At 42.9% G+C, this 19854-nt stretch overlaps 3 protein-coding genes across 3 annotated transcripts in view; 2 read left to right on the forward strand and 1 right to left on the reverse strand.

Annotated features, from left to right (window-relative positions):
- The first annotated feature begins 771 nt into the window (after nt 1-771).
- Nucleotides 772-10329, forward strand: LOC135537717 (calmodulin-like protein 4). Its single transcript, XM_064963748.1, has 5 exons — nt 772-852; nt 939-969; nt 1336-1476; nt 6416-6604; nt 9944-10329. Exons 1-5 carry the CDS (start codon nt 850-852, stop codon nt 10039-10041), a joined length of 462 nt encoding a protein of 153 aa, XP_064819820.1. The 5' UTR covers nt 772-849; the 3' UTR covers nt 10042-10329.
- A 3831-nt stretch (nt 10330-14160) lies between these two features.
- Nucleotides 14161-15736, reverse strand: LOC135537723 (relaxin-3 receptor 1-like). Its single transcript, XM_064963755.1, has one exon. The coding sequence runs from the start codon at nt 15734-15736 to the stop codon at nt 14528-14530; it is 1209 nt and encodes a 402-aa protein (XP_064819827.1). The 3' UTR covers nt 14161-14527.
- A 2929-nt stretch (nt 15737-18665) lies between these two features.
- The window catches only part of LOC135537721 (A disintegrin and metalloproteinase with thrombospondin motifs 7-like), an 86543-nt gene continuing 85354 nt past the window's right edge, over nt 18666-19854 (forward strand). Inside the window, exon 1 of the mRNA XM_064963754.1 lies at nt 18666-19073. Within this exon, the coding sequence (XP_064819826.1) occupies nt 18956-19073 (118 nt within the window). The 5' untranslated portion in view covers nt 18666-18955. The remainder of the gene's footprint in view (nt 19074-19854) is intronic.

The raw sequence follows: 19854 nt of genomic DNA on the forward strand, positions 1-19854 counted from the left end.
ACATGCTTAATTGTACTTGCAAATACTGTATGACAGACATCATCATCAAGGTTTCTCCTTAATGAAGTAGGTCATATGCCTCCTATAGCAGATTTACATTTGACATTTTAGTAATTTAGCCGATGCTCTTACCCAGAGCGACTTACAGTAGTGAGAGCATACATTTAACGTTTTTTTCTTACTGGTCCCCCGTGGGAATCGAACCCACAAACCTGGCACTGCAAGCACCATGCTCTAAGCACCATGCTCTACCAACTGAGTGGAATACAGAGTACACGCCAGATGTAATGGGGTATACACATACCAAATTATTATATGAAGTATTAGTACATGGCTGGCTTGATAGACAGTGGCCTCTAGTGGTAATGTTATATATTGCAGCTACCTCAGGAAATGTATATATTATCCAGTGTCATCACTATCCTGTCATCTGTCCTTTCACTAGACATAAAATGGTATTGAATTGAAACGGGGGAGTTCTATTAGTTGAGCAAGATCAATCATACTTACGCCTACTTTTAATATAGTCAAAATTACTTATCTTACTGAAGAATTTAACTTCTTTATTTTCATATACTGTAACTTGTCTGCTCATGGCCACGCTGTGTAGTTTAACATATCCTGGTTGTCATATCAGATAATAAGGGAGTGATTAGTATCACAAGTATTTGATAGAAGAGAAAGAGAGAGGATAATATGATACTTTGGATCCACTATCTCAGTTTCCACAGCAACCGGTATTAAATAACATGTACTCTGTGGTGGACTTTGAACCGGCAGGCAGATGGGTGTGGAGTCAGGTAAGGTTAGCCAGTTGCATTCCAGGAAGAGAGATCTCTGACGACAGACATGGTAAGAAAAAACAATTGAATTGTTTTGTGTTTACTCATTTCTGTACATGTTTAGGCCAATTCATGGTGCATTGTGTTTTTCCTCAGGCTAAATTCCTGTCAGGAACTCAGATCAACGGTAAGGTGTGCTATTTTGTTTGCTAGCTTTTCTTTTGGTGTGTGGGAGGTCACATGGGACATAAATAATGTAATCATTATTTTTCAATAAATTTATATTGAACATTAGAGTAAAATGTTGTGACAAACGTTGAGAGCAATGTCATTTTAAAAAGGGCATTTTCGAAAATAGTCCCAATTGAGGTTAAAAGTATGATTTACTTATTTCTCTACACTTGTGAGACAAGAACATTTTTAATTGCCTCCTTGGAGAGGAGAAACATTGTAATATGCACTGTTTTTAGAATGGATTATCATGATTTGTTTTTTAGTTTCTTTTCACCCAGCACATTAGTGCATTATTTGCCTGTTTTTCCTCTCCCTGTAGAGTTCAAGGAATGTTTCTCCTTGTACGACAAGAAGCGCAAGGGGAAGATTGAAGCCAAGGACCTGATCACAGTTATGCGCTGTCTGGGGACGAGTCCCACCTTCGGTGAGATCGACCGACACCTGCAGGTCCACAAGATAGGTACATCAAGGGCCCATCAACCCTGGGGGACATCTCAGTAGTCCTCACTTACCCTGGGGGCATCTCAGTAGTCTAGAGTGACTGACCCTGGGGGCATCTCAGTAGTCTAGATTGACTGACCCTGGGGGCATCTCAGTAGTGACTGACCCTGGGGACATCTCAGTACTGACTACCCTGGGGGCATCTCAGTAGTCTAATGACTGACCCTGGGGGCATCTCAGTAGTCTAATGACTTACCCTGAGGGCATCTCAGTAGTCTAATGACTGACCCTGGGGGACATCTCAGTAGTCTGTCCCTGGGGGCATCTCAGTAGTCTAGAGTGACTGACCCTGGGGACATCTCAGTAGTCTGAGACCCTGGGGGCATCTGACTTGACCCTGGGGGCATCTCAGTAGTCTAGACTGACTTACCCTGGGGGACATCTCAGTAGTCTAATGACTGACCCTGGGGGCATCTCAGTAGTCTAGTGACTGACCCTGGGGGCATCTCAGTAGTCTAGATTGACTTACCCTGGGGGACATCTCAGTAGTTTAGAGTGACTAACCCTGGGGGCATCTCAGTAGTCTAGATTGACTTACCCTGGGGGCATCTCAGTAGTCTAGACTGACTTACCCTGGGGGCATCTCAGTAGTCTAATGACTGGGGGCATCTCAGTAGTCTAGATTGACTTACCCTGGGGGCATCTCAGTAGTCTAGATTGACTTACCCTGGGGGCATCTCAGTAGTCTAGATTGAATTACCCTGGGGGCATCTGACCCTGGGGCCATCTCAGTAGTCTAGATTGACTGACCCTGGGGGCATCTCAGTAGTCTAGATTGACTGACCCTGGGGGGCATCTCAGTAGTTTAATGACTGACCCTGGGGGCATCTCAGTAGTCTAATAACTGACCCTGGGGCCATCTCAGTAGTCTAGAGTGACTTACCCTGGGGGCATCTCAGTAGTCTAGAGTGACTGACCCTGGGGGCATCTCAGTAGTCTAGATTGACTTACCCTGGGGGCATCTCAGTAGTCTAGATTGACTTACCCTGGGGGACATCTCAGTAGTCTAGATTGACTTACCCTGGGGGCATCTCAGTAGTCTAGAGTGACTGACCCTGGGGGCATCTCAGTAGTCTAGATTGACTTACCCTGGGGGCATCTCAGTAGTCTAGACTGACTTACCCTGGGGGACATCTCAGTAGTCTAGATTGACTTACCCTGGGGACATCTCAGTAGTCTAGAGCAGGTATTTTCAAACCCCCCAGGGGTACGTGCAATGACGTCAGGGGTACGCCAAATAAAAATATGATTCACATAAAAATTAATTAGCACATTTTCAAACGGTCCATTTAGATTTCCCAACGGGGCTATACATTTGGGTGAGGTTTTTTTCTCACCTGAGTATCCTCGTTTCACTGCCAAAAATAAAATTAAACCCTCTAGTGTTCAGCGAAATAACAACACAATGTCAAATACGGGTAGCCTTGTCAAATAATTAACATCCAATCACATTAACCGTTACTCTCTTGCAGGAATTCCACTAACAGTCCGTATGTAGCTACTGCTCATTCTGTTTGCTCGAAAATTGATTAATGATAAAAAAAGTAAGAGACACATACCATCTCTACTGGTAGTACTGCTACTACCAGCAGTACTACACCTGCACCTGTCGACAACACAAGTTGTTCTGCTTCCACGAGCACATCCAATGCTAGCATCAGTAATTATACATTTGTTGTTAGCCCAGCTAGCATGGACACTGACAGTTGTGAACCTTAGCCGGGAAAGCACCGAACAACAGACAGGGACGTTGGACCATCAAAGAGGCGCAAATATGATGAGAACTACATTGATTTTGGGTTCACTTATATTGGGAGTAGTGCCTTTCCTCAGTCACAATGTGTTATATGTGCAAAAGTACTATCTCACAACTCGATGAAAACTTCACACTTGCGCAGACATTCAGAAACAAAACATGCCAATTGAAATAAGCAACATGAGTTTTTTGAGAGAGAATTAAGAGCACTTTCAAGTAGTAAGACATGTATAAAAGCAACAGATACCATTAATAAGAAGGAGCTAGAAGTGTCTTATATGGTGAGCTCCCGAGGGCCATACTATTGTGGAGGAGTTCATTCTTCCTTCTGCCGCGGATATGGCTGGGACAATAGGCCCAAACAACTATACAGACAATGTCTTCATCAAACAACACCGTTTCACAATGCATCAGTGACATGGCAGGAGATGTTTTGAAACAATTACTGCTTCACATACAAGCCAGTGGCGGTCCTGGCATATGTCCGTTATGTTTATGGGGGGTCAATTAAGGAAGACATCCTCTTCTGCAAACCACTGGAAACCAGGACAACAGGAGAGGATGTTTTTTAAGTATTGGACAGCCTTGTGACATAAAATGGACTTTGGTGGTCAAGATGTGTTGATATCTGCACTGACAGGGAGACATAGTGGAGTGGTAACGCGCGTGTAAGTAGTTGTTCCCGATGCCACTGGAGTACATTGCAGCATCCACCGAGAGGCTCTTGCTGCCAAGGGAATGCCTGACAGCTTGAAATACTTTTTGGACACTACAGTGAAAATGGTTAACTTTGTTAAATCAAGGGCCCTTGAACTCTCGTGTATTTTCTGCACTATGCAATGATATGGGCAGAGACCATGTAACGCTTTTACAACGTACAGAAGTGCGCTGGTTATCAAGGGGCAAAGTATTGACACATTTTTTTGAATTGAGAGACGAGATTAAAGTTTATTCCCTTGTCTGACCGCTTGCATGAGTTTCTCACATGACTGGCCTATCTGGGTGATATTTTTTCTCGTTTTAATCATCTGAATCTAGGATTATAGGGACTCTCCGCAACTATATTCAATGTGAGGGAAGATTCGAAAAGATTCGTTAACCATTTCATGCCCTGCCTCCAGTCCACATACCGATATCTGAACAAGAGAGCCTCATCGAAATTGCAACAAGCGGTTCTGTGAAAATGTTATTTCATCAGAAGCCACTGCCAGATTTCTGGATTGGGCTGCGCTCAGAGTATTCTGCCAGGGCAAATCGCGCTGTGAAGACACTGATGCCCTTTGCAACCACGTACCTATGTGAGAGTGGATTCTCAGCCCTCACTAGAATGAAAACTACATACAGGCAATACAACCCAACATTGCAGAGTTAGGTGCATCCTTTCAAGCACACCCTTCTCATGAACCTGTTGTGAGTTAGTCACAATTGTCGATGAACAAATAAGGTTTTATATGTAAGATGGTTAAATAAAGAGCAAAATGATTTATTATATGTGCCCTGGTCCTATAAGAGCTCTTTGCCACTTCCCATTCACGGGGTTGTGACAAAAACTCACACCCATTCTGAGGTTTAATAAATGTATCTTAGAGTGTGTGTGTGGCAGGCTTACAATGATGGCAAAATACAACATTTGAGAGTGCACTGACCCTGGTGCTAGAGGGGGTACGCAGCTGGAGGTTGAATGTTTGAAGGGGTACAGAACTATAAAAAGTTTAGGAACCACTGGTCTATAGACCTCAAACTCAACTCAGCTCCACTGCATTTTTTCAATTGTTCCCCTCTAATCAGATAAAGCAGAACCAGCAGGCTCCGGACTGGGTAGGGTAAGAGTTGAGTACCCCTGGTCGAGAGTGACCTACCCTGGGGGAATGTCAATAGTCTACAGCAAGTCTCTCCAACCCTGTTTCTGGAGAGCTATGGTCCTGTATGTTTTCACACCAAACCTAATCTATCGCACCTGCTTCTAATAATTAGCTAGTTAATAAGCTGAATCGGGTTAGTTACAACTGGGGTTGGAGTGAAGAGTAGCTCTCCAGGAACAAGGTTGGGAGAGTCCTGGTCTAGAGTGACTTACCCTGGGGGCATCTCAGTCGTCTATAGCAGGGTATTCAACTCTGACCCTACAAGGCCCGGAGCCTGATGGGTTTCTGTTCTACCTGATCATTCATTGCGCCCACCTGGTGTTCCAGGTCTAAATCAGTCCTTGATTAAATGGGAATGATAAAAACCACAGTGGAACTGGTTGAGTTTGAGGGTTCTAAAGGGAATTCCTCTCCTTCACCACGGCATGTTTAAAGGTCAGGGCAAGCAGGGGCGGAAGACATTAGAATATTGAGGCGGCTCTAGACACCTGTTGATCTTGCCATACTGTTTCTGAATTGTAGTGAGGTTTTGGCTGTAAATTATTTAGTAGGCAGGCAAGCTGCTACTTGGGGGATGGGTAGAGGGAGAAGTTGTCACATTGAGTGTAACCAACACGTTAGCTGAAATCTGTCCCAAGCTTGTTCCAATTACATGTATTACATTAAAAAAAGATTTATCTTCTCTCAGCTCTTCATACTTGCTGCACTGAACTTTTTAACCTGGGGGAAGTACTGAGAAATATTCAAACCAATTAACTGATTTGGTCATGTGAAAATGGCTTTGGTTAGAACACGTTTGACTCAACAGGATTTTTCCCCAACTTCCCGATTTACAATATTGAACAGAATGTTTTTCTGAGAGTCAAAAAGTTTGCCTGCTCTGTTACTCTGAACTTCATGCCCATTTGCAGTTCATTATTTTACACATTAAACAGACAGCCCAATTCTGATATTTTTTCACTTTTTTTTTCCAATCAGATCAGCGCTGAAAAAGATGTGAAAAGATCTGATGTGATTTGGTCAAAAGATCCATTAGTGGGAAAAATATCAGAATTGGGCTGTCTGTGTAAATGCAGCCATATTGACACACTCCACTACCCTAACAAGTTATTTTTATTGAAGTAAGGAATAACCAACCATGCTCAGTACAGTTGAATGGAAATATAAAACTCGGCCATGTAGCAGATAACCAGTCACTTTAACAGCAGCATTTAGGCCTATTTTGGATCAATGGGGCCCTTTGCAGGTGATTAGTTGTACTAATATCCGTCCTTCTCCAGAAAAGAAGGGCGAGCTCGACTTCTCCACCTTCCTGACCATGATGCACAGGCAGATCCAGCAGGAGGACCCCAAGGCGGAGATCCTGGAGGCCATGAGGATGACGGACAAGCAGAAGAAGGGCTACATCCTGGCCTCGGAGCTCCGAGCCAAGCTCACCAAGCTAGGAGAGAAGCTGACTGATAAAGAAGGTAGCCTACAATGTGTTTCTATCGCTAGGGGTTTTAGCTGTCGTGGATTAAGACAGGACTCGATATAATGCCTAATGGAGCCTCTATTGAAAATGCCGTTTAACACATGAGCAGTAGGTAGGCTTCATCTGGGTCCGGGAAACTGGCCCTGAAAGTGCAGCTCAACAGTCTGAATTGGCTCCTTCTTACAATCTCTTATACATCATCTGCACTGATCTGAACAGATGGTAGAGGTAAACAAAAACAAAAAAGTCAAATATAACTGGTATAACTTTACCTGGTATTAGTTTATCAGTTCAGCTCTTTTAACCCTTTACGCTTGTACCCGTATACGGGTTGAAAATGGCAGATTTGTACACTGATAAACACCTAAATTGGAACTCGGTGTCTGTACAGTAACATGCTTTACATGACATCAGAGCTCAGGCTCTGTGCTTCACAGCTCTGTCTGGGTTTTGACTGAGAGCCGATCTGAACTTGAGCACTGCAGAGACAAGAAGTTGCCCCCATCCCTCCAGCTAATTGGGCAAATTTAAAAAAATGTTTTGTCTGCGTGAGGGAAATGTTGTAAATTAAGAGGACTCCATGTATTTTGAAAGATAATACTAAATACTGCTTTGATGTCATACAAGCAAGTCTAACACCTGTGAGTCCAAATGTGCACTTCACATTTCCATGTCATAAATCTAATTTCATATACAGCGTTTATGATCACCATGTTTGATGTGTAGTTACAAGAAGACATGGCGTCATACCCTGATTTATTTTGAACAGAATGAGTCTGTCTGTCTACAGTGAAGAACATTTGCCTTGGCACACGCACTTGAATGCACTCATGATGCCTTTATATAGACTGGTTTGGTTGTTTAGCAACAACCACGCTACTATGGGGTTGGCTTAGATTGTTGACACGCAAAATATATTTGATTTATTGAAAACACAAATCAATTTGCACAATGAGCACTTGTCTCTCAAATACATTGTTACAGTTGTTGTTTAGCAATCTAACATATATTTGCCATATTAGCAGAGAGCACCTCAAAACAAGACATATTATCAAGAACAAAATAAAACTGAAATTAGCCAACCACAATTCCCCTCGTGCCAGGTTTTTTTCATTGTTGGTAGCTATCTGGCCATCCGGAATCACAACACGACTTCTACCCCATTGAATCACGTGCATCGTTTTCGTGACGTTGTCAGCTAGCCAGTCTATGCGCGCCAAATGTACGATACGTTTCCCTAAATTGCATTGTGAAATCCTAACACTTTCATGTCATATTTTATTACTTAGCTTGTCATGTTGGTAATAGAACAAGCGTTCAAATGATTCCCATCTGACCCAGATTGCGATTTTCATAAAGGACCGTTCTTGGATTGCTTAAACAACAACCGTAATTGTGTGATTGCAGGGTTGTGTTCCAAACAAAATAACTACACGTGTCCTCGCTCTAATTCCTCAACCGCACAGCTAGGAGCTCAAAAAGGCACCTTACAGTTGAAGCCTTTTCTTTGAGTCATAAAAGTGCATTGACATTTCTTAGGAAATGTGCACACTTTGGAGAGCAGTTACACCTCTCTCTCAAACCTCTTATTGTTCTGTCTTGTGTTGCAACACATTTTACAGGAATATTATCATGTTACTGAATGTATCCAGAGTATTTCACATTTTGTTATGAACAAATGTGGCAAAAAAGTATATAATGTAAAATGCACATAAAATCAAGTGCTTGGATTCAGTCTTGTCAGGTAAACTGTTGTCCTTTTGGTCCCGACAGTCTATTTGGGGGATGGTAATGAGACTCGTAACTGTAAGAAACTCATGCAAATCCATATTATTGTGACAAAGGAAAAGTGTGAACGAAATAAGCACGACAACTGAAATGTACCGTCAAACTCTAGGTTTATTTATAAACACACCGGGTAAGGGGGGGAGCAGGAAATTGGGCTGAGCTGGACCCAAGGAAAGAAACAATAAGTATTCAAAAACACCCCTAAGCGGGTTAGGGGAGGGTTTACTTTAACAACAGCTAACTAACTAACCAAAAATACAGTGGGTGGTCCGCGTCCAGTTCTAACTAGTGTATTTAACAAAGTTCACCTACGGGTAGTGTATGCCCATGGGCGACTTGTCTTGGTTTCCCCCTTTTCCACCAGCAATCAAACACAAACACCATAACCAAAAACAATACTCACAGGTGATGACAAAGTGCTATGAGGTGCTTAAACAAAAGAGAGGTTACGACACAAAGCGAGAGTGAAACACAGAGACCTACAGACATGGCATTTACAGAGAGATTGGGCTGGGCTGGGCTGGGCTGAGCTCCAGAACAAACAAATGATGGGGTTTTTAAACCATGGGGAAAGAACTGTGATAGGTTTAGGAAATATGAGGAGGTGTGTCTTCTGATTGATTGGGGAGTGATGATTTTCACCTGTGAGACCCGGGAGAAGGAGACTGGGAAAACTGGTTGAAAACGTTACACATCACAATGAAAGGATATCTGTCCCAGTGGATCAAGTCACATTCTGCAGGCACAGGATAATTGTCCATCCGTGTGGTCCAGTCCCACCTAGTTAAGCTGCAGCTGGCCCAGAACAGAGCGGCACGTTTTGCTCTTCATTGTAATCAGAGGGCTGATATGCTGCCAGTCTCTCTTGGTTAAGAGTTGAGGAGAGACTGACTGCATCAATTCTTTTTATACGAAACATTCATGTGTTGAAAATCTCAAATTGTTTGCATAATCAATTTACACACAGCTCTGACACACACACTTATCACACCAGACATGCCACCAGGGGTCTTTTCACAGTCCCCAAATCCAGAACAAATTCAAGAAAGTGTACAGTTTTATATAGAGCCCTTATTGCATGGAACTTCCTTCCATCTCAAATAAACAGCAAACCTGGTTTAAAAAAACAGATAAAGCAACACTTTGCGGCATAACGCCTCTCACCTATTTGACCTATATAGTTTGTGTCTATGCATTGATATGTAGGCTAGGTGTGCCTTCTTAAAAATGTATGTAGTTCTGTCCTTGAGCTGTTCTTGTCTAATGATGTTCTGTATTATGTCATTCTGTGTTATGTTTCATGTTTTGTGTTGAACCCCAGGAAGAGTAGCTGCTGCTTTTGCAACATCTAATGGGGATCCTAATAAAATACCAAACACCAAATGTGTCAACACATACATTAACTGATTCTTGTGTAAATTTGCAAATGATAAAACACATCATTTGAATGGAGTTAATGGTTTAAAGTTTCTACCTGCTGACATACTTGTTGTTGGTCCCAGATCTGCGAATTAACATGAAGTTGTTTCCCCTCTAAACTTTGCAGTGGACGAGCTGTTCAGAGAAGCCAACGTGAAGTCTAATGGCAACGTGCACTACGAGGAGTTCACCAGGATGGTGACACTACCGTCAGTGGATTACTGAGGGACAGGAGGAGATGACGTCCTTTATGACAGGGAAGCATGGTCATGGAAGGGACCTGGTTATGCATGCACTGAGCATTACCCAAACACCTGCATGCACTTAATTTATTGATCATCTAGGTTTGTGTCTATTGTACGCTACTTTCTATCATTTATACAAGTGCATTTGATGAATTAAATGATGCCTTTTTTATTTTAATTGGGGGGTTTTATTTGACTTGCTGCAGGAAGAGTATCTGCTGCATGCGCAATATGTAATGGACATTAAAATAAACAAAATCAACTAAAATATCCCTTTCGATTTTAAGTTCAACAAACAGTTTAAAACTCATGTTCAAGGTGTAGGATTTAATAAATGTAGTTTACATGATGCAGTCATCCAAGCTCTCAGCCAAACCATTGAACTAAAAAGTTGTGCATGTTTGTTCCTCCCACAATATTCTTTACAATAACAATTTAAGTCTATTTACATCTCATAATAACCAAATTATTCAACATCATTAGTAGGAATATATATATATTTAAATACTAGATATGTAGGAAGGATTTGAATTCTTTGCACACACACTGGGCATTTTGTCAAGTGTGCAACTGCAGCCTGCAATTCGAGGGGCATTATTTGTGCACAACATGCATTTTGGGCGTAAATTACGCATGTCAAAGGAATTCTCTGCCTAAGGTATTGTCAGTAAGCATATATTATTTTTCCAAGAACGTAATGCCATTTAATTTAGTCATCCAATATCGCTAATCCATTAATAATGAGTGCAGGAGGGCAGGAAGAATATGTGGAGAATATACATGGAACTGACAAAATGAAGGAAACACTTGAGTAAATGAGGGATACCAAAGTATATTGAAAGCAGGTGCTTCCACACAGGTGTGGTTCCTGAGCAATTAAAACATCCCATCATGCTTAGGGTCACGTATAAAATTGCCCAGTTGTCCGTTATTTTGGCTACCAAGCTCGAAGAGATCTCTGTGACATTGAAAGAGGGGTCTCAAAGAAACACAGCATGTTTATAAAAACAGAGAATGTGTGTCACTAGATCTCAACCCAGTGGAACACTAATGGAGGTTCTGGAGCGATGCCAGAGACTGCGTTTTTCACCACCATCAACAAAACACCAATATGGAATTTCTCGTGGAAGAATGGTGTTGCATCCCTCCAATAGAGTTCCAGACTAGTAGAATCTGCCAAGACACATTGAAGCTGTTCTGGCGGGGCACGTGGCGGCCCAATGCCCTATTAAAACACTTGTTGGTGTTTCCTTTATTTTGGCAGTTGCCTGTACATCTTAATTTCATCATGACCCAGCACCCAGTGTTTCTCAAACTCGGTCCTGGGGGACTCCAAGGGATGCACGTTTTGGTTTTTGTCCAAGCACTACACAGCTGATTCAAAAAACCCTAGCTTGATGATGAGTTGATTATTTCAATCTGTTGTGCTAGGGGGAAAATCCTAGCTTGATGATGAGGTGATTATTTGAATCTGTTGTGCTAGGGAAAAAACCCTAGCTTGATGATGAGTTGATTATTTCAATCTGTTGTGCTAGGGAAAAAACCCTAGCTTGATGATGAGTTGATTATTTGAATCTGTTGTTCTAGGGAAAAAACCCTAGCTTGATGATGAGGTGATTATTTGAATCTGTTGTGCTAGGGAAAAAACCCTAGCTTGATGATGAGTTGATTATTTCAATCTGTTGTTCTAGGGAAAAAACCCTAGCTTGATGATGAGTTGATTATTTCAATCTGTTGTTCTAGGGAAAAAACCCTAGCTTGATGATGAGTTGATTATTTCAATCTGTTGTTCTAGGGAAAAAACCCTAGCTTGATGATGAGTTGATTATTAGAATCTGCTGTTCTAGGGAAAAAACCCTAGCTTGATGATGAGTTGATTATTAGAATCTGCTGTTCTAGGGAAAAAAACATAGCTTGATGATGAGTTGATTATTAGAATCTGCTGTGCTCGGGAAAAAAACCTAAATGTTGTCCCGAGGACCGAGTTAGGGAAATGCTTCACCACACCTCTACCAAACATAATAGTTATTTTGATTTAACCAAGTAAGACTCATTAAGGTTAGAAACCTCTTGCCGTCTTGCCAGGGTGACCTGGCAAGACGGCAAAACAGGGATATAGCAGCGTGTACTTAACATGTTTCAAAAAATACAAATACATAAAAAATATTAAACTGTAGCTATCAAAAACATTGTCTTAAAAACAGGGAAGGACACTTAACTCCCCAAACTTGAATATCTTTTGAAGCATGTTCCAGAATGAAGGGGAATTCTGGGGGAAAAATCTTGTTTCCCCATATCAGTTCTAGACTTAGGAACAGACAAGGACGGCAGCGACTGACCGAAGACTGTACTGAGTGACTGACCTGGTCAGGAAGGAACAGAGACACAAAAGGGGCTGCCTTATCAATGCTTTCTATTTACATAAAAGTGCACCAGTGTGTTTGCACCATGGAGAGAGAGGTCCATTGCACCAGGCCATACAAATCACAGTGATGGGTGAGAGAAGAATCTGGCATTGGTGATACATCTTAAAAGCACCATGATACACTGTGTCCAGAGTTAAGGTGCTTGCTAAAGCCTGCATATAGGCACTATAATCCAGCACCGATAATAAAGTGCTTTGAACAAGATCCTTTCTGACTAACATTGAAAAACAAGTTTTGTTCCTAAAAGAAAAACCCAATTTCAACTTCAGTTCTCTGGTGAAGTTATCAATGTGCTGTTTAAAATTCAGCTTTTCTTCTAACCAATTCCCAAGATACTTATAGGTGACCTTGTCAGTTTTCTGACTTTTTAGAGTTGAGATGTGCAAGTGACTCCATGTGTCTACTTTCAGAGAAAACCATAAATGTATCTTTCCTTGCATTAAGCACAAGTTTAAATTCAAACAGCATCAAAGGCCAACTGTAAATCCCGAAAAGCCTTCAAGATGTACTAGAATAAATCATTCTGTCATCAGCATACAGTCTTCGCTGTATCATTTATATGCATTGTAAAAGAGGATCAGACCTAAAATTGAACCCTGGGGAAATGAGCCTCTGAAGCTCAGATGTATTACCCTCTGTGGGACACACTGCATTCTGTCAGAAAGGTCGTTTTGGAACCAATCCAATGCTTCAACACTTAAACCAACCTTTTTTTGGCAGGGATTGGTCAACAAAGGCCTTTGATAAGCCAATAAAAAAATGAAACACAGTGATGTTTCTTGTCCTGAGCATCTAGGATATCACCTACAACCTTAGTTACTGCAGTAATTGTACTCTGCTTGGCTCTAAAACCCAACTGGAATGTAGATCAAATTAGATATTATACAGAAAGTCTTTCAATTGTGAGTTCAACCAGGTTTTCCAAAGATGTTTCCAGTGCAGACAGTTTACAAACGGGACTAAAGTTATCCAACGTTATCTAATTGACCCGAACAACACATTGCCTGAATATATCAATCGACCAAGATGTATAAGGGTGACGTAAGCTGCTTTCCAGACTTTTGGCATCGTATCACTCGCCAATGAAAGATTGAATATATCCGTGAGAAGGACAGCAAAGATCTATGCACCAATTTGGGGAAAATAAACGTAACATTGGTCCGGGCCGGCCGATTTCTTAATATTAATAGATTTGAGTGTCTTTACGATTTCTGAAAGTGTAATCTCGGTAAAATGAAGTAGACAACCTTAGGCCGGCTTCCGGAGTTGGCAACCCTCTCAAACTCTCTATATGAACGAAGAAAATGCACATGCAAATATGCGTATCTTTATTTATAAAGTACTGTCTACTTGCAATCCATTATATCGTCGCAGTTACAGCACATCTTGTGCGGCCTTGCGCATTAAGTAATCTCCAATAACGCATTGAATATCTTCATTCGACCTATTCTCGACATCTAATGAGTTTTAGTAATTTATATCTAGCAAATTGACCCACGCAACATATTGTCTGAATATATCAATCGACCAAGATGCTTAATTTATATTCGCTTTATTTCACAAACATTGCAATGACCCTTTTACATTCAGCCATATATTCAGATACCACAACAGAAGCACCGATAACATATAAGATCACATTTATTTCCATTTCATGTACCAAAAATGTGTGCATTGGCTCTGAATGGCAATGTGTGAGCTTGAATGGAAGAGAAGAAACATCTCAACATTTCAACAAAGGGCATACTATCCACAGGGAATATGGACTTCGGTGTACTCTAAATGTGTGACTGTCTTATCTTAAAATCAACATGTAATCATTGCGCGTAAAGTTGACCAAGTACATGTCCTGCCCATTCCAGTGCGTGTCAGGGACGCACACAAAATTCTGTAAATACTGCTTCTCACTCCGTTGGTCTACTCTGCGCAATTGGTGCCCCGTGGGTAGTGACAACATTGGGAACTCAAGAACTCTGTCATTTATAGTTCCAAAATGCATGCTTAATTGATTACAACCAGTCGTTTCATAGAGTAAGTGAATTATGTCTGGTGGATGCACTGTGAATCTTCAGGTGCCATTCCGGGTAGACCCGGTATTGCGGGAAGATCCGGTCTGTCAATAAAGGATAGTCGACATTGTGTGGTGTCTAGAACATTCAAGGGAATAACCCCTTGGTTGTCGTCGTGTGTTACACGTGTGTTGCACGTCCCCGTAAACGTACGTATTGTACAGGCTTTGGAGATGGCTGGTGAGGAAATTCTCCAAAACAAATCCTTCAGCATCTTTCTGAATTCTCGTCGCATGAGACAATACAGAACTGGGTTCAAGCAGCTATTGGCATGCGCGAGGCACACAGTCACCGGGAAAACATAGGTGTGGACCAAATAGTAGGATTTATCCCAATTGACAGCGTTAAATTTCACCAATACACCCCAGAATGTGATGGCGTGATTTGGCATCCAGCAAAGAAAGAAGGAGAGGACGACGATGGTGACAGATTTGGTCACCCTCGACCTCCTTTTGGGGTGGTTGTTGTTCATGCTCCTCAGACGGATAAACCGTAAGAGCATCAGATAACAGACGGACACTATCAGCATGGGTATGACGAAGGCTATGATGATTTTTTGGAGATGATAGAGCGCGAGCCAGTCATGTCCCTCAGGGAACCTGATGAGGCAGAGCTTCTCCCCGGCCACTACGGTCACTGAGGAGAAAATGGTAGTGGGTGCTGTGGCAATGGTTGCGGAGACCCACAGCACCGCGCACACCAATTTCACCGAACACGACCTCTGTCTCGACCGGTTCTTCAGAGCCGAGGCGACAGACCAGTATCTGGTCACACTCATAGCAGTCAGAAAGAACACGCTAGCGTACATGTTCATAACTGTTACGGAAAGGATGATTTTACACATGGCGTCTCCAAACGGCCAGCTGAAGTCCAGTGCGGTGTCCACTGCCCAGAACGGCAGAGTCAACACAAACTGGAAGTCCGTCACTGCCAAGTTGATGATGAAAAAGTTAATACTCGATTTCTTCCGGCCCTGTTTTAACCTCATTAGGAAAAAGACTAACAAGTTCCCAATTAACCCTACCGCGCACACAATGGAGTAAACAACGGAGATGATTATCCTTAGAATCGGAGTGCCGTCCGCGGTCACGTCAATATCCTCCAGACTGCCGAATTTTTCATCGTCCATTAAAGTCCTGTTCAATGCCAAAATCCCACTGTGGTTGAGTAGCTCGCCCATCCTCACAGATAAGAAGAATGCAACACCGGTGTTTCTACTAGCATCAGGTCGCTTCTCGATGGCCTATCACAGAATAGTCCTCGCGCTCCATACAACTGAGTGCTTATTTTAGCTGTTCATTTTATGTAATTGAAGCTTGTATGATAAAGGTTATCGTGTCTACAGTCCTTTATAACGCCGCAATCAATGTGAAACTTTGCATCTTGACTGGAGTCTTATACAGGTGCGTAGTCGTCCGTGTTCACAGCGCCTGCCCCTGCATCGCGTGGATTGGTCGATTGAGACATGATGGACCTTTCTGTGATGGACCTTTCTGTGATGGACCTTTGTGAATAAACTGCTGATAGGTCTCGACAAAAATATGCATTTTCAGATACCAAAATAAAATAAGTTACACTATATGTATAAAAGAATGTGGACACCCCTTCAAATGAGTGGATCCAGCTATTTCAGCCATACCCTTTGCTGACAGGTGTATAAAACTGAGCACACCGCCATGCAATCTCCATAGACAAACATTGGCAGTAGAATGGCCTTACTGAAGAGCTCAGTGAATTTCAATGTGGATGCCATCTTTCCAACAAGTCAGGTCGTCAAATTTGGAAATGTCTAAGAGCATTAACGGCTCAGCTGGGAAGTGGTAGGCCACACAAGCTCACAGAACAGCACCGCCGAATGCTGAAGCGCATAAAAATCGTCTGGCCTTGGTTGCAACACTCAATACCGAGTTCCAAACTGGCTCTGGAAGCAACATCAGCACAAGAACTGGAGCTTCATGAAATGGGTGTCCATGGCAGAGCAGACACACACAAGTCTAAAATCACCATGCGCAATGCCAAGAGTCAGCTGGAGGGTATAAAGCTCGCAGACATTGGACTCTGGAGCAGTGGAAACACGTTCTCTGGAGTGATGAATCACGCTTCACCATCTGGCAGTCGGACAGACTAATCTGGGTTTGGTGGATGCGAGGAGAATGCTACCTGTCCCAATGCATAGTGCCAACTGTAAAGTCTGGTGGAAGAGGAATAATGGTCTGGGGCTGTTTTTCATGGTTCAGGCTCGGCCTCTTAGTTCCAGTGAAGGGAAAACTTAATGCTACAGAAAACAGTGACATTCTAGACAATTCTGTTCTTCCAACTTTGTGGCAACAGTTTGGGAAAGGCCCTTTCCTGTTCCAGCATGACAATTCCCCCATGCACAAAGCGAGGTCCATACAGAAATGGTTTGTTGATCGGTGTGGAAGAACTTGACTGGCCTGCACAGAGCCCTGACCTTAACCACATTGAACACCTTTGGTATGAATTGGAACGCTGACTATGAGGAATCTCTAATCGCCCAACATCAGTGCCCAACCTCACTTATGCTCTTGTGGCTGAATGGAAGCAAGTCCCTGCAGCAATGTTCCAACATCTAGTGGAAAGCCTTCCCAGAAGAGTGGATGCTGTTATAGAAGCAAAGGGGGACCAACTCCATATCAATGCTCCATATCAACGATGTTTGATGAGCAGGTGTCCACATAGAGTCCTTGGTAGTTACAGTCTTGTTCCATGGCTGCAACTCCAGTAAGGACTTGGGAGAGGCGAAAGTCGAGAGCTGTGCGTCCCCCGAAACACGACCCAGCCAAGCCGCACTGCTTCTTGACACCATGCCCGCTTGACCCGGAAGCCAGCCACAGCAATGTATCGGAGGAAACACCGTACACCTGGCGACGGTGTCAGCATGCTTGCGCCCCGGCCCGCCACAGGAGTCGCGATGGACAGGGACAGGCTGCGTCGTCCATGGGGTCTCCCAGGCGCGGCGGGCTGCTGTTTTTATATGGGGGAAAAAGGTCCCTGACATTTAAGAAAATATAATGAATTATGGGAGATTATTTACTTGACCATTCGCCAATACTTTATGGTTTGAATAGGACCAAAATAGTGTGGCAAAACAATGAACCAGTTGTTCCTCCCTTGTGCACGAAAGAATACCAAAACCTCCCCCTAGTCGAGCCTACTCATATCGGTTTCCTTATTTTACCAGAGCTTTAACATGGCAGACATTACATTTTAAAAGTTTTTTTAAACCTATTTTTCTTTCTTCATTCTATGACATTTCCATATTTATTCTCGACATTTTGTGCCAAACTGACCGCCCTCTTCCGCTAGAGGGGGCAACATGATGGCTCAACCAGCAGTAGATCAGTGAAGGACGCTATGGGGCACATGTCAATCTTGTTCCACGGAGGACCGTGTGTCTGCGGGTTTTTGCTCCTCCTTTGTACTCGATTGATTAAGGTCACTGATTAGTAAGGAACTCCCCTCACCTGGTTGTCTAGGTCTTAATTGAAATGAAAAACCAAAAACCCAGCATCGACCCGAGGTGGAATGAGTTTGACACATTATTTCCAATAGGGGATACACAGTATTCTGAGCTCCAAGATGAAAGTATAATTTTCAAAGGAAACATGCAATTAATCAGTCGTGTTTATGATTTCCTTGGAGTTTGGGGCTCCTCACATTGCATAATGTACACAGGTCCCGTTATGCATTGGTGCTCTGCGCAGTAACCATGCGAACGAGATTATACAGTAGGCTAAAGTGTCGCTGTAGGCATAATATATACAAGCAATATGATTTAATATGGTGTTACAATCGTAATATTAGCCTTTATTGCGTGTCGGGATGCCTATTTGACATCCGGTTAAATGTGGCAATTCGATTTTCCTCAACTATCCCACTTTATTTACAATTGCACACCAGACGTATTTTTATTTTAACAGGCAATCCAAATAATGTAATGTAATAGTTTCCCCATCACCTACCTTCCCCTGGGCTACTACTGAACGGCAGTCTATTCTCTCAAGTCCACCCACTAAACTGTATCGGAGAGGGAGGTTCTTCAGCAAAGTTTGGCTTGTTAGGGAAAGTTCCTAACTGTCAGGGCTGTCGAAGGGGCCTTGATGGAAGAAAGGAGGACATCGTCTTGTCAGCAAACAACACTTACAGTTTACAATTCTTGGAACGCAAAAGACGCGTGTGAAAATCACTGAGGAAGGATACAACGTCGTACAGAAGTTAATTAAGTTTTTATCGCCGGAGTCACGCGTTCTATGTCTAAAGCGTATGGTTCTAGCGGGATATAAATGTTTCACCACAAAATTGAAAGTGTTTGAAATGACAGTCGGTACAGTGAGGATAAAGCATAATAACATATTGTCTTTCTTTACCGTCCAACAAGATGATTTACTTACACTGCGGACTTGCACAACCTTTCTCTCCAATTTACTTTTTGGTTGCAGCGGGGATCTTGGCGATGTTTAACAACAGTAAAACATTTGGATTTGAACAAGAGACGGGTAAGCCAGCCACTTAAAATCAATGAATCATTCGTCTGACATAACTTTACTTTTATTTTAAATAGTTTTATGCAATAGTTCAGCTATGCTGGCATTTTAAAATGTCAGTAACAAGGGGACCTCTGCAGACTATTGGCAACTGCTCAGCTCCACATACTCAACTCACACACACACAGCCTAGCGATGTGACTGATCTCCGCAGCCTCAACTCACACACACATAGCCTAGTGATGTGACTGATCTCCGCAGCCTCAACTCACACACACATAGCCTAGCGATGTGAATGATCTCCGCAGCCTCAACTCACACACACACAGCCTAGCGATGTGACTGATCTCCGCAGCCTCAACTCACACACACATAGCCTAGCGATGTGACTGATCTCCGCAACCTCAACTCACACACACATAGCCTAGCGATGTGACTGATCTCCGCAGCCTCAACTCACACACACATAGCCTAGCGATGTGACTGATCTCCGCAGCCTCAACTCACACACACACAGCCTAGCGATGTGACTGATCTCCGCAGCCTCAACTCACACACACAGCCTAGTGATGTCACTGATCTCCGCAGCCTCAACTCACACACACATAGCCTAATGATGTGACTGATCTCCGCAGCCTCAACTCACACACACAGCCTAGTGATGTCACTGATCTCCGCAGCCTCAACTCACACACACATAGCCTAGCGATGTGACTGATCTCCGCAGCCTCAACTCACACACACAGCCTAGCGATGTGACTGATCTCCGCAGCCTCAACTCACACACATAGCC

The sequence above is a fragment of the Oncorhynchus masou genome, unplaced genomic scaffold, assembly GCF_036934945.1.
Source record: "Oncorhynchus masou masou isolate Uvic2021 unplaced genomic scaffold, UVic_Omas_1.1 unplaced_scaffold_824, whole genome shotgun sequence".
NCBI classification, from domain to species: Eukaryota; Metazoa; Chordata; class Actinopteri; order Salmoniformes; family Salmonidae; genus Oncorhynchus; species Oncorhynchus masou.

What these genes read in the sequence shown, in the direction of transcription:
- LOC135537717 (XM_064963748.1), top strand. An exon ending in CCTGCAGGTCCACAAGATAG is followed by an intron (nt 1,477 to 6,415) that starts GTACATCAAGGG and finishes GTCCTTCTCCAG; the next exon opens with AAAAGAAGGGCGAGCTCGAC. An exon ending in GAAGCTGACTGATAAAGAAG is followed by an intron (nt 6,605 to 9,943) that starts GTAGCCTACAAT and finishes TAAACTTTGCAG; the next exon opens with TGGACGAGCTGTTCAGAGAA.
- LOC135537723 (XM_064963755.1), bottom strand. Translation starts at nt 15,736, where the DNA reads ATGGGCGAGCTACTCAACCACAGTGGGATTTTGGCATTGAACAGGACT.